This window comes from Tachysurus fulvidraco, chromosome 24 (assembly GCF_022655615.1).
Source record: "Tachysurus fulvidraco isolate hzauxx_2018 chromosome 24, HZAU_PFXX_2.0, whole genome shotgun sequence".
Classification (NCBI taxonomy): Eukaryota; Metazoa; Chordata; class Actinopteri; order Siluriformes; family Bagridae; genus Tachysurus; species Tachysurus fulvidraco.
In genome coordinates this window covers 11313044-11328290 of record NC_062541.1, presented here as the reverse complement: position 1 = coordinate 11328290, position 15247 = coordinate 11313044, and the positions used below count along the sequence as shown (strand labels likewise).

Here is a 15247-nt window from a genome sequence, read left to right as displayed (position 1 = left end):
TAAAGCATGTAAATGATCTCGCTCAACTTGTTCTGTTCCACCGAGTATTGAGAATCAACTCCGCTGATGTCTGCTTTCCTTTTCTCTTCCTCATTGGGGTGCAGTCAGATGGAACGAGCAGACAGACAGGTAAAAAGAAATGTGGGTAAGATGAATGAAGAATGAAGCGAGTGGAAATGGATCAGAGAAATGGAGCAGGGGGATGGGGAGTCGTTTGTGACTCCGTTTCTCTCCCCTCTGTTTCTGTGACCTGCTTTTGTTTGACTCTGTGTGAGAGAAATGCAGCCCCAGACGTCCCTCTCCCTTTCCTTTAGTCGTTAATATCTCTCGCGCGAATGCGTACGCATTCGTCGATCGCATTTAAACACCCACTCAAACCCACAACGCGGAGTGTCGTTCATGAGCTACACATTTCGCATTCATGTCATAGTTCCAGTGCATCACATTACTGTGTGCTGACATACGGTGCTTTCCCGAGGCCCAGTTACATTTGGCCTTGAGCGCAAGACCGTAACAGGAAACTGTGGCTATTAGGGGCAGGATTTACTTTACCCAGTGCTTGGGAAAGAAGTAGCAGCCTTTTATTTTTAAACAACAACAAATAATTGGTGCTAAATCAAAAACAAATCCTCAAACCAATTTAAAGTGTGAGTACAGACAGTATGTATGATGTACAGAACCCTTGCACTTGAAAGGAAAAGCAGGAGTATTTACTATATTTAGTAGTATTAAGTGACCTTATTTCCCATGTGGTGATAGAGAAAAAGAAGAAATCCTGTCTCTTTTTTCTCTAGTTTTAGGTATTTCTTTCTAGGTTTTTGTGATGTAGTTGAGCTGGAAACTTTATAAAACTTGCTAATGATATTAATTATACTGTGCACACTTTACACGCAGGAAACGTGCATCTAAATGCGGCAAAAACAATGCTTGCCTATAGCATTCACTAAATTCCAGGGGTTTCGTTACCACGACGTAAAGTGGGCGTGCTTCTGGAGGTCTTGGAAAAACGCCCTCTAGCATACTACGATGGATAACTAAGGACAAAACAGTCATTCAATTATATTTTATATCTATTATGCTTATATATCATTTATCTTACAGTTAAGCTATTTTCGAAAAGAAATAAACAACCAAAAACTACGGCCAGGGTTAGGTTATCACATAGGCCACGCCTGCCCGATGACGCAATATCTGTTGCGCTGTTCTGAAATCCCTGGAAATAAGTGCATCCTGCTTGCCTATAGCATATGTCAAGTGTAATAGTCTCTCTATTGAAGTCAGTTTGAGGCGGTGGTGTTTAACGCCATCCTGATTTCTCCAGAGTCTCTGTGTACGAACTGCCGCTGGACGTGACGCACTGTTAGGATGCTGGAGACGTGCACATGGTCATGTCTGCTAGCCTCCTGAAGTTAAGCTTTACCCATGAGCCCTCTCTCTGAGACACACTGCAGATAAACACGTGTGTGTTTCAGTGCAGAAGTACGAATCAGATTTTAACTACGCGAGCCAAAGTAGATGATTGTGCTTTCTTTAGCTTTGAAACAGGATCTTCAGGTGTGTTCTGATTCACTGTGATATTATTGTCTGTAAACATCGCGATCATATCATATACCTCACATCATTTACACACGTGTTAGATAATTGCACCCGTGATGGTGTTTTTTCTTTTCTTTCCCCCCTCTTTAAGTTCCTGTTTTTCTTCTGCTCTTTTTAATAATTCCGCTTCAGAGAAGCAGTCAGGAACAGAGCCCTACCCTCTCGCCATGTCTAGGCTGTGCTCGAATAATACCGTGACTCATCTTTTTAAGAGGCTTGAGATAATTATTAGCTCCAGAGATAAAAGGAGCTTTTTTTTCTCTCTTTAAATTGGTTCTGAAAGTAAAGTAGGACATCTTATAAAAATATACAGCCATCAAACTTCCTACTGGGCTGATTCTACAGAGACACGTTAAACTTTAACTGTCATGACCTCGCTCTGTCCGTCTCACCTTCTCCTTCTCACACCAGCTTGTTGTCTAGTAACTCGACCTTTAACCTTTATGCATTCTTTATCCGGTTACTCGTAAGCAGCGTCACCGCTGTAGGTGTTGCACAGAGGTTTCCTAAAATAGAGCGGCGATGAACTTTATTCTTAGGAAGATCGGCGTCTATGTTCAGTCCGTCAGTGGAAAAGAATAGTGAGCGCAGAGAGACACAGGGCGGTGACTACAGGATGTTGCTTATTGTCTTAACAGAAGCGGCTCATGAACGTTTGGACTATATGCTCACTGTGCACTTTAATAGGAACAACAGTACAGCTGCATGTGTGCATATGTGTGTCTTTTTATTTCGAGCAGCTTTTGTTTTACATTCATGCAAAAAAATACAGGTCTTTAATGATCTTCTCTATCTAAAGACAGCAGCATGTCTAATCTAATTTAAATCTAATCCAAGCTGTAGAAAACATCTAGTCCCATACTCGACCCAGATCCAGAGACGTCCTCCTCATATTGGGGATTTCGGTTTTCACTCTGCTTCCATAAAAACTTCAAGGGGAACCAGGAGATGAATTTTGGCAGCGTTAAAGCAGGTCGTTATTTCTGCGCTCTTCCTGAACTGAATGAGTAGCTGTGGATGAGGCAGACTGGAAGCATGTAGCGATGAAGAGGCCCCTGTTTCCTCTGTGTGAATCATGTGTGAATGAGCAGCGCAGCACAGAGCTCATCACAGGGCACGTATTACTGGGGTCTTGTCATAAAGCATGCGCTTGTTGTAATGTGCTTGCTGACAGAATGGGAGGGATTGTTGTTTATTACAGGGGAAAACACATGGGTCCTGTCAGGAACACGCGCTATTGACGCACTCTGTTTAGTGGCATTGTTTATTTTATCATCCACCCCCCCCAGCTCTGGCTCACAGCACAGGGGCTTTTGGAGATGACTCTGAGTTTTGCACGAGCTCTCGTACAGGCTGAGTGTGTTTGTGTGTGAGACACACTCATATCCTGCTTGGTCACAGTTTAACAGAAACATCTCCCCTGATGTGTGTGGCCCTGATTAGACTCTCAAATATAAGACTCTCCACGTTCCAGTCTTCTTACTCTTAAGATTTCTTCTCGTTCCTCAGGAAGCTTTTCCTCGTCATCCTCACATCTGGCTCATATTCTTTTTAAACGTATCATTGCTATCCTTCGAGCTCTTTCTGTAAAGCTGCTTCGGGACAGCGTCTGTACAAATAAAATAGAGTTGAATTGTTAAACTTTAAAGCTTAAAGGAGTTGCTCAATATTTCCTCAGCTCTGCCTATAGATTTATTGATCCTCTACTGAGAACTGACCTGAATCACCATCTGTTTGTGTGTCACGCGTGTTTAAGGTTTACATTTCCTTTTTTGTACTGGAGTTGCACGAGGTGCAACAGACTCCCAGATGTTTACTTCTCTTGAACTGTGTATTCTTTTTAAAGCTGCATTTCTCTGCAGGATTGGATGAAATAGATATCACCCTCAAATTACTCCAGAAGATGCTCCAGTAAATTTAGTTGATGCTTGGACATGTGTATTTGGCCTGGTTTAGAAAACAAAAAGAGAGGCTTAAAAGCACACAGGCATTTTGTTTGTGTCTGACACCCAGGCGTAGGATTTGTTTTACCCTCCTGATCTAGTGGGACATTTCCAGCCCTGCAGTGTGTTAGTGTGTCGACTCCGCTAGAGTTCACGCTCTTCTCAAAGCCCAGCACACATCCATTATTGTACCAGGAACGAGGAATGCACTCGGCATGTCCAGCGTTTGCGTTTGGTCTCCAGTTTCTTACTCTGGAGACGTTTGGAATCTCAGATGGCCACGGAACATTAGGAGCGAAATGTCCGTTTGTGGAATGTGAAGAAGCAGCACTTGAGCTGCGGAATTCCAGGCGCTCTTTTGTTCTCCGTCATTATCGCTACATCTCTTTCCTTCCCTGGCTGATTTCCTTTCACCAGTACACACCCCACTGGAGTGGCATTGATTCATGCGCGCACACACACACACACACACACACACACACACACACACACACACACACACACACACACACACACACACACTAGTGATATGTGTGTAATAACATCTCAGGGAAGAGGTTGAGGGATTTCTCTTAGATCCTCTGTATGATAGAGGACAGAGAGAGAGCGAGAGTCAGACCGAGACAGATGCCCCTATCTGTCAGTCCTCCTGCCCCCTGCTCTCCTCCCCCACCATTCAGGGAGACTTCAAGGATGATCTGAGCTCATCAGTGCCACGCTTTTATTCCAGATGAGATCTTCCATGTGTACATATAACAGGCACGTACTCACGACACGGCTGGACAGGATATTTTTACGCTGTATCTCCAGCTGGTTCAGTCTCAGAGACTTTCACTATTCAAACGCAACACACACACAATCTCACTGGAAGGAACGATGACACGGTTTCCTTTGCATGCTTTTGCATCTTAGACACTTTCCTTCGTTTATTAAATCCCAGTCTTCTGAACAGCAGCTGTGACGATTGCTCCGGGCTGCTCAACAAATCACCAATTAATGTTAACACACTTCCTCTAATGACATTTCTACAGTGACGGCGTTCGCAGGCACTCACACGGAGGATGCTCCGTATAAGCCGATTAAAAAAACCGCGTCTAATTGTTGACACGACTCCGTTTCCTGTGTAGAGATGTTCATTTAGCATTCTGTATTTCCGTGTCTCGATCCAGATCAGTGTGTGCGCAGTCAAAGTGAACTTTATTGTCATTCAGTCAGGCAACAGGATGTGTAGAGCAGAACACACCTGCAAACCTTCCTCCAAAGCTCCTATGTGCAGTTGTTGTAAACATATAACAAGCAACAGGTAACAAATAGACAGCACAGTAATGGGCGATACATACAGTATATACACCCATATATACCATTTCACATGGTTGTATTATTGCACAATAAAGCATACAAAGGCAAACAAGTAACATAATAAGACCACACAATAGACCATACAATAGTCAGCATAATAGACAGTACAGAAAAACTATACACATACACGAGAGACACAAAGGTTGGTTTATTGCACAAGAAATGTTTAGTAGATAAGTGGCATTGAAAGTATAAGGATTATCTGTGATAAATAATAATTATAAAGCACTCAATGATGAAAGTGGAGTGAAAGTGGGGATGAGGTAGACACAGTGGTTGAGGTTTTGGAATGATCAGAAGGTCATGAGTTCAAATCCCAGCTCCACCAAGCTGCCATTGCTGGGCCCCTGAGTAAGGCCCCTAATGCTCAATCGGTCAGTTGCATAAAATGAGATTAAATATAAGTTACTCTGGATAAAGCAGTCTGCCGAATGCTGGAAATGCTTAATATTTTTCCCCCCTGTTTTGACACATACAGACAGAACGCATGTGCTAATGAGTACGGTTGTGTATGACATAAAATGACAATCTCTATCTGATATATAGCGTCATAAAATAACAGGAGTTTTAACATAAGTGTTAACAAGAAAGAACGTGTTTCCCAGACGTTCCACACCATTAGATGTGACTATAAACAGAGCCAGATAAGAATGTTAGTGTTGGCACACAGCAGCATCATAAGGAGTATTAACCATGATGGAACAAGCTGTTATTGAAAATCAGCTCACATCAGACTCGCATCACACCACTCCATCAGCGATGATACACCTTCAGTATACCACAAATCATCAGTAATCTCGACCGAGCACTGAGGTAGTAGCAGTAATCTGATGAGGGAGCTTGAACGTCATATTGAACACATCTAGTTTAATGCTATCCTCGTTAAAACCAGAGTTTTAACACAATTTATATGCGTCTCTTTTTCTCCCGTATCGGAAGGTTTTCACTGAAAGGTTTTCACTTGTCGCTGCAACAGCGTGTTGGAGAAAAGCGAATAAGACGATGGTACGCAGACGGTGCAGCGACTGACCTGTTATCATCAGAGGCTTTCTGCCCTGTGCAGTCTGTGGGCTGCTAGAACAAGCAGGCAGTGTGTTTAACTTGGCAAAGAAAAAGCTTAAACTTTCCCTGCCGCTCAATCCAGCCATGCAGACACACACACACACACACACACACACACACACACACACACACACACACACACACACACACACACACACACCTCTTTCATTCTGCCCTTACATGCTCTCCATTTCGTTTAGAACCATCAGTTCATCCAGGCAGCTCATACAGACAGTGAAACACCACACTCAGCATGTTGTTTAGCTGTGGACAAGTTAGTGTGTTATTAGAGCTCATTAGGTCTCGGGGATTAGTGCTGCTTCTGTGCTGCCACCAGCATGGACTAGAGTTAAGAAGAGCTCAGTGTCGAGTCCCAGAGACACACAAAGAGCTAAAGAGTCATGAAGTACGTACACTGTTTAGGATCAGACAGTGTCGCTGTGTTTCAGGCTTTAGAGGCCGTCATTATTATTGCTTTATATGCGATCTTTATATTTTATTCGTGATCTTAACTTTTCCCTTCTGTTCTGTTTTAGACGGCTCACTTCCGAAATGTGAAACCAAGAGCGATGCGTCCAGTCAGGTTAAAGGTAAGGAGCAGTTCAATCTCATCTTTTCTTTATTTTATTTTATTTTTTGATTGATTAATTGATTGATTATCGATGTTTGGCAGTTTATTAATGGAACACTTGACAATCGTGAATGTAATCGTGAATCTACAGTCTTCAGTATTCGAGCAAACTTTGAGACCGTCGACGTTTTCTGTAGCGAGGAAAGAATCGAATATCTGAGTGTTAAGGGACGGCTGGAAAAAGTCGAACGGTTAATGTAACCGCCCTGAAACTTTGATGTGCTCTCTTATTTTTAGTTTGTATTTTATTTTTTTATTTCTTTTCTCTCTTCCTTCCCTCCTCCTCAGTGCACATAAGTGTAAAACTTTAAGACATCTTGTGCTGATTACATTTCGGCTCTAGTTTTCATGGATTCTCTGATCTGCTCAGAAGTTGATTATTAAACTGCACTCGTACAGAGAGTTTGTTCATTTAAATAAAAAAAAAATCCTCTATTTGTGTTTTATTTATTTATTTGGTTAGTTATTTGTTTGTTTACGGATTTCTGCATCTTAGAAGGAGTCTCCAGTGTCAGCACATTGCATCAGTTCCAGCTAAAGCTAAGGACAGAAGATGAACCTGTACACTGTAATGTGCACTGAGTTTGCTCCATCCTACTCATCCGCGGCTTTGCATAAGTATTTACCCCCTTGACTATTCCCTCATTGGAATGAACTATACAATGAGATTATACATGATGGGTGTGCAGAAAATATTGACGTGAGAGGAAAAATGAGTTTACTTATAAACATTGTCACACCGCTGCTACATAACTTCTGGGGTCGTCAGCTGCCACCGGATGAATGCAGTCGTTCGGAGTGCGGTTAAAACATCATATTCATATAAGTATAAATACATCTGATTAGGGAAGTCTGTTTATTTCAGTTTTTGGTATTGTGATATCAATTAATGATTGTCACGAACTAACAAAGTTCTGTGACAAAGTTCTGGACTCTCACTCACTCTCTCACTCATTTTCTACCGCTTATCCGAAAGTACTGGACAAAGTTTTAATAAGAAGTTTACTTACTATTTACTTTACAACCTGAAATTATAGTTTCAGGTTGTATTATACATAGTTTGGGGGGGGGGGGGGGGATACTTATGCAAGACCTTATATACTTATGTAATGTTACTTGTGTGTGTATGTGTGTGGAGAGAGACCTAAAACTAGATCAACAATTTTGCCATTAAACATCATCTATTTTAGAAACGAGTTATTTGCAGCACTTGGACCTTTAACTTAACTTTAACTTTTTCACTGCTGTGACCTTTTCTTGTTTGTTCAGAGAGTTTATCGATTAGGATTATCTAGTGCTGTCTGCCATCAAACCGAACACAGGCCATAAAGAGAGAGCCGTTTTATTTAAGAGAACCTGATGTAGACAGATTACTGGTGCAGTTCTCGCTGTTTAGTTCTCATTAACATGCAAAGATTCCTTTATGGATTAAAGTGTGAGAGATGCCCCGGAGGAGGTGTCCCAACGGGGCTTTATTCCTCGTCCTTGGTCCGTAGCCTGATGGTGAAGGAGTACAATGGTGTCGGTGTCATTGAGTCTCTCTATGAAAGGAACATGTGTTGTATGGTTGAATGTGGTTTTATGCCTATCCACAGTGTCTCGGAGGAGACGTTCTCACATCCTGCACTGATTTTACGCACCGCTATCCACAATTGTGGGGTAAAAATAAGCGTCTGCCTCACCCATGCTTCCAGTGAGAAGCTCATCAGCTACGTGCTTTCACTCCATACACCACCTATTACGCTAACGTCGCCGTGTGTGCCCTACCCTGCTGTACCGGGCTCAGTGAACGTACAGCCTACTAATTGCCCTTAATATACAGCACCAGGGCAGTTGTGGTTCAAGTGGTTAGGGCTCTGGTTTGTTCATATCTTATCATATCTGACCCTGTGCTCTGACCCTAACCTCCAAAGTTATATGAAGGAATTTATTTCACTGTGCTATAGTGTATATGTGACAAAGTAAAGGCTTCTGTTCTGTTCTCCCAAGAGGAAACTGCACAGTGTGAAAACAACCTTATAAACCTTTACATTAAATAAAGAGCCAGTTTAAGTAACATGGGTGCAGAAACAGTGCCTAAAGATTTTATTTGTTTGTTTTCTACCCAAGGATTCTTACCTCCTGCAGTAAAGGTCAGGCGTTAACGGTCACATGGACATCAAGTCTTTCTTCACCTTGAATCTGTAATGTTTGAATGGCAATAAAAAAGGAGAGATTTAGTAAAATTGGAATAATCTGTGATTATCTCAGCACCGACGTGATGGTTTGCAGCGATCATTCGAGGCAACAACAGCAGCAATTCTTCTGCTTATCGGTTTATATGATTGACCTGATATTATTTTCCTGGAGGAAATGCACCAGTGGTCATATTTATTAAGTTTAGATATTATGTTGTATGTAATAAGACTGAAACTCAAAGTATACAGTAATAGTTGTGCTTCAGTGAAACTGGGTTGAAATCTTTTACTATTTTGGAGGTATTAATAATTTAGTGTTTTAACTTGAGAGATATATTTCTGTACATAATAGGCCACATGGATACGGTACACAAATACCTGAGACGATGAGGAGTGTTGATGATGATGCTGTGAACTGCATGGCTACTGACAGGGGGATATGGTAAAGGTGGTCTGAACGTTACGAGCTGAAATCCCAGGTCCACCAAGCTGCCACCGCTGGGCCCCTGATCAAGGCCCTTAACCCTCGATCCCATAAAATCTAAATGTTAAAAGCTTCTGCAGCCCTTCGTTTGCCGGCGTGATAATTTATCCTCTCCCGATGATGTAGACACATGAATAACGGCTTGCTATTGGTCAGCGAGGAACGGCTCACCTGTGAGGGGCCCGATTTCTCACCTTCAACTGCCAGCTAATTTCCACTCTGCAGCTAAGAGGGAGGAGCGTGTTTTATTAGAGATTGTTGCAGTTGTGATATGTGCGATCTGCCTCACTGCCCTCTGCTCAAGGTTCAAAGTATCGATCAATGTTTATGCAGTAATATAACACTCATATGTACAATAGTGGGGTCTGGAAAGATTTTTTTTTTGGAGTACTGGCGCCCCAGCTCTCTGTGTCTCTCTCTCTCTCTCTCTCTCTCTCTCTCTCTCTCTCTCTCTCTCTCTCTCACACACACACACACACACACACACACACACACACACACGTATACACACACGTATACACACACGTGTATATATACACACACACACACACACATGTATGTATATATATACACACACACACACACGTATATACACACACACACGTACACACACACACACACACACACACACACACACACACACACACACACACACACACACACACACACACACACACACACAGAGTCAGAGGTCCTACAGCTGTGATGGCTATAAATATACATAAGGATCCAGTCAAAGACTTGTTGACCTCAGACTGCCAAATAGTTGAACACACACAGAGGACTGGTTGATATTGTAAAGTCACAGGAGATAACGGTTCAAACAGACGCTCCAAGCCTTCATCAGTGTGTATGAGGCTTTGAGACTGAATACAACAGTTAGAAACACACACACAGAGACAGACAGACAGACAGACAAGGCCAAGCTAAGACAGTCACTAAAACGGGGGCAGTCTGGTTCCTGTCACAGATTTCACCCTCTATTTGATTCAGACCTAGTGTTTTATTTCTTCATTTTTTGTGCTTTTTTTTTGTTTCACACGAGGTTTCTGAGTAACGGTTAAATCTTATAATAACAAAGCACATGCTTCGACTCTTTCCTGATGTGTTCCAGCTTTCAGGGATTCCTCCTCCTTTAGCACTGGATTAAGTTAACGTCGCAGGCCGCATAGGAGTCGGGACTGTTCTCAACTTCCCCTTTTAGAAAAATAACCGTCACACTCAACAGTTTCCGTGAGCTCAGCTTAACCGAAGCTCAGGAATTTGAGTAACGGAAAACACTCCATTCATGTGAGCCTGGATCTCTGTGGGCTGGTTCGGTTTCAATTATTATTTATTTATTTTTTTAAAAAACTTTTTTTTTAAAACTTTTTTTTTGTGTGTGTGGTGGTAGGAGGAGTTCTTGCCTACTGGATATCCACGCTACATTTCAGTCTGGCTGTGGCCTCGCTGCTTCCCTCTGTGGGCCTCAGGCTTTTCCAGTCAGGGAAAACCAGAGAAAGAGCTGCAGCTCTCTGGATCTAGAGAGCATATAAAGCAGCTTCTTTTACTGACTTTTACCAGCGTTTGGTGAAGCTGAAGTCTTTTAGAAGGAGCTGGAACAGGAACTAAGCTACCAGCTGCTTTTCTATCCAAGAACTACTGACGAGTGACAAACTAAAGGAAAAAGTGACAGATTATTATATTTAAGGAATTTTACTGCCACGGTTTGGGTCCACTTGCTCTCTTAAAGGGCCCTTTTACACCTGGTCACTTCATGTGATCCGATAGCTATCTGATTTGTTAAAACTGTTCCAATTACATTAGCCCATATAAATGCGCCTTGGCGAATCGGGTATCGATCCGATCTTTCTACTCCCGACCAAAATGCAAATATATTTGACCTCATTTCCGGGGTAATTGAAATGGAACACGTTTTGTTGTAGGCGGTTTTCAGAATGCAATCTAAAAGAAGACGAGGAAAAACTCGTCACGACGGTTATGCTTCAAAAAACAGCATTTACTGTTTGCTGCATTTTCGCTAGCTGCAGCAGTGCATTTTAAGACTCAGAGACACCTGGGTGAAAGATCACCTGCGAGTGACGTACTTCCATCTGGGAGGAGTATAGCATTAATGTATGTGGCTTGAACAACCACATTCATTTACACCTGTCCAGATTCATCTGAAATGCGTCCCAGACCACGTCCTGCTCTTGTTTGAACGATTGGATTTATATCCGTCTAGAAACCGTTTCGGAGGGCATTTACACCTGGTCTTTTTACCATCGTATAGCGTTCGGATCACAGAAAACGCATGAAGTGACCAGGAGTAAAAAGCCCCTTAGAGAGAAGAGTCACTGCTAATCAATACTTCTGACTAATCTTTTAGTCAGAAGTATCATGTTATTTAGTCAGAAGTATCGTGTTATTTTGAGATCATTCTATCTGTTTTTAGCCTAAACATGTATTAACATATAACATGTATTAATATATAACATGTATTAGTATGTATCAGGCCATTCTTAAAAATATTTTGGTTTGCAGTAACAGAAAAAAAAAAAAGGGTCGGTTGGTAGGTCTATTTTTTTTCAAGTTTCAATGCTAAAAAAAAAAAGTACAATTTTGGTGATGGTGATTACGTAGGTATGACTTTAAACAAATTAGCATATCGTGACGTCACTGACTGGGTCTTCAACCCGTGCCTTCGGGCCTTTTGATGCTGGACAGTTTTTCCAGAACTTCGAGACAAGTTAAAGCGGTGTCAAAGCTGTTTTAGTGAATTGTTTAGATGTATTATGGTGCCTGAACCCTTGAAGAATTAAAAAAAAAAAAAAAAGTCGGTCTTAACGCAGATTTACAACCGGCAAGTCGGTCAGACTTAAAGCAAAAAAAAAAAATTCAAATTGAGTCGGCCCTAAATTGACAGGGTCGGTCGGGTTAAGGATATTTTCAAGGATGGCCTTATTGTGCTTTTTTTTCTGTTCAAAGAACTAAAAAAACCAAGACTTATGAAGGGATGGTGTGGAATGAGAGGGTTTAGGAGGCAGGAGGATGGAGGGTGTTAAAGGTGGTTATATAGAAGCTACTGAGCAGGAGCAGTAAGCAGTATGCAGGTGGAATATGGGCTCTATTTTGTAGGGGAACAAAGAGATGGATGGTTTAATGGAGATCCGTCACTGCATACAGAAACCCCACAGCTGCTGGTGTAGGACTTAAACACCTCAGCACCTCAGGTCATGCTGCTTTCAGTGAAAATAAAACAACTTTCTCCTGGAATTACTTGAGGATGGAGGCAGAAATACAGAATCAAGTACACACACACACACACACACACACACACACACACACACACACACACACACACACACACACACACCCCCGAAACCCCACGTCACACTAGTAATTATGCAAGTCATCGACACATTTTCGTGACCCAGAATTCGCAGAGCTATTTTCACTCTCTTCCATTAAGCTCTGCAAAACCGTTAACTTCTCCCTATAATCATGAGATTGCTGAGCAGCGCTCAGATCCATCCATCAGTGGATAAATGATCCATATTGCGTATTTGTCTTCTAGTGAGGTGTTGTGGCAGTCTGCACATGTGGAAGCTCAGTAGTGCTCATTTAGCTGAAATAGTGCTCTGTGTAAACAACAGCGTGCTTGTGCTTTGTGCATCAATAACTTTCACTAAAATGTACTCTAGAGATTCTAGTTAGAATTGTTTTTCTTTCCTGTAGTCTCTCTCTCTCTCTCTCTCTCTCTCTCTCTCTCTCTCTCTCTCTCTCTCTCTCTCTCTCTCTCTCTGCACACTTCTAGTTTTCCCAACCCTGTTATTAGGAGGCCTGATCCCAGGGAACTGGCAGGAAATATCACACACATTATCAGTTTATGAAATTCGTCTGTGAAGCATTTTACTTAGGTGCTTTAATACACTTTTGTACTTGTGCACCAGCTGGATTTGGAAATTGAATCGCTTCTTGCCATATCATTCTTCTCATTTCTACTATTGCACAGTATCGCAGTGTGGTTTGTTTTATAGTTTTGTTTTTTTTTGCTGTAAGAGAGAGCAGAGTTTTGTAGAGTAGCTCTAAAGTGGACAAGGTCATTTATTGTAGATGTTACAGAATGATATTGAAGTTAGAGGTGGACAGGTCCAGAGTGTATTGTCTGGGTAGTTTGTCACAGAGCGATGGCATGGTGATGGCAACAGGCTTTTTGTCAGTGTTGACAGCATGATGTGTGGCAGTGACACCTTCATCTATCATAGCTCTTTACTGGTACCCACCTGTCTGTAGTCGCTCCCTCTTCTGCTCTTCACTGCTGTTGTGTTTGTGCTTACTGGAGGCCTGGGATTCTGAATCAATCTCACTAACTCCTAAATGGGAACGTTTGCACTTTCTTTTAATCAAGTATCACAGAACATGCTCTCAATTTTAACCATTGCTTCATGTAAGAAAAGTGGCCTGAAATAAATACATGTAATTTAGTGCATCCTAAATTTTTACATCTTGTCTTCGATTTGTTCAGCAGCCTCATGGTCTTGGTCATGGTGCTGGTGGATCGCAGGATTAGCAGGAAGCTATGGTATGATGGCTGATGGTAGATCGCAGTAGATGATGGTTCTTCTGTAGCGATGGTTACATGTTGGACAATGTAAATGCCTGGGGATGTGGTAACTTAGTGCTGAAGGCATTGGACTACCAATCGGAAGGTTGTAAGTTTAAATCCCAGGTCCACCAAGCTGCCAGTGCTGGGCCCCTGAGCAAGGCCCTTAACCCTCAATTGCTCAGTTGTATAAAATGAGATAATGTAAGTCGCTCTGGATAAAGCTTTCTGTCAAATGTTATCAGTGTAAATATGTCTGGTGTTAATATGTCTAAATCTGTGTTTGATTTGCTCAGTCTGGTTTCTCAGCAGAACACCAAAACCTCTTATTCTGATCCATCCTGGATTCTGTTATCACTGCAGATATTTACCACTCACGTTCCCAGGCCCCGCCCTCCATTCACAAACCGGCGGCCGACCGCACCTCAGTCTCTACAAACAGCAAGTCAACACAAACACTTTCATGTGCAGACATGATTTAGGAGGTGGGAGGAAACTGGAGAAACTGGAGGAAGCTGAATTCTGGCTCCCATTTTTTTTAAAATTTGGAGCAGGGACAAATCCATTGGGATGTGGAAGCTCAGTGGTTGGACTACTGATCGGAAGGTCATGGGTTTGAATCCCAGGTCCTCCAGGCTGCCACTGCTGGGCCCCTGAGCAAGGCCCTTATCCCTCAATTGCTCAGTTGTATAAATTGAAATAAAAATGTAAGTCACTCTGGACAAGGGTGTCTGCTAAACACACGCCTATTTAACACAAGCCTGTTTATTGACGTGTATATTTCAAACTACCAAGAGCAAATAATGAATCCAAAAATCTTCTCCAGAATTTTTGTAGTTATGTAAAAAAATAAGACTGGATGCATAACAGTGCCTCCTTTAACGAGATGCCGTAATGCAGCGACTCGGACTGATCAATTCGATCAATAATGAAGGTTTGCCTCATGAATGATCTCAGTAACGTATTGTAATGTGGGGCTGGTCAGAACTACAGAAATAACCTTGATCTAGTTAGGCAGCATGTCAGAGCATGGTTGTGTTTAATACTAGTGATCGGTGTCATTCCTTTCAAACTGAATAATAGTATCTGTGTGCTGGGCTTGTCCTTGTATTGGCCTTGGACTAAATGATGCTTTAGGCTGGAGAATGATTGAGATTCACAATGAAGTGTGTGTGTGTGTGTGTGTGTGTGTGAGAGATGTACACAGGTTTTTATTACATCAGTAGCACAGGGGATTTGAGCCTGTACACCTTCTTATTGGGACACATCTGTTCCCTGAGCTACGGAGGATACAAATGCTATACTGTTAGTTTTGTTGCAAAGTCTAAGGTTTAAGCTTCTTAATGAGTCTCAGAAATGCCAGATGTCATCATTTGGTGCAACCAAATACACACTTGATGCATTCGTTGT

At 42.1% G+C, this 15247-nt stretch overlaps 1 protein-coding gene across 3 annotated transcripts in view; it reads left to right on the top strand.

Moving 5' to 3' along the window:
* Positions 1-15247, top strand: part of trioa (trio Rho guanine nucleotide exchange factor a) — an 88135-nt gene that overhangs the window by 11074 nt on the left and 61814 nt on the right. For all 3 annotated transcript variants that reach the window (XM_027176044.2, XM_027176043.2, XM_047807649.1), the window contains exon 2: positions 6497-6550. In XM_027176044.2, coding sequence (XP_027031845.2) covers positions 6497-6550 — 54 coding nt within the window. The remainder of the gene's footprint in view (positions 1-6496; positions 6551-15247) is intronic.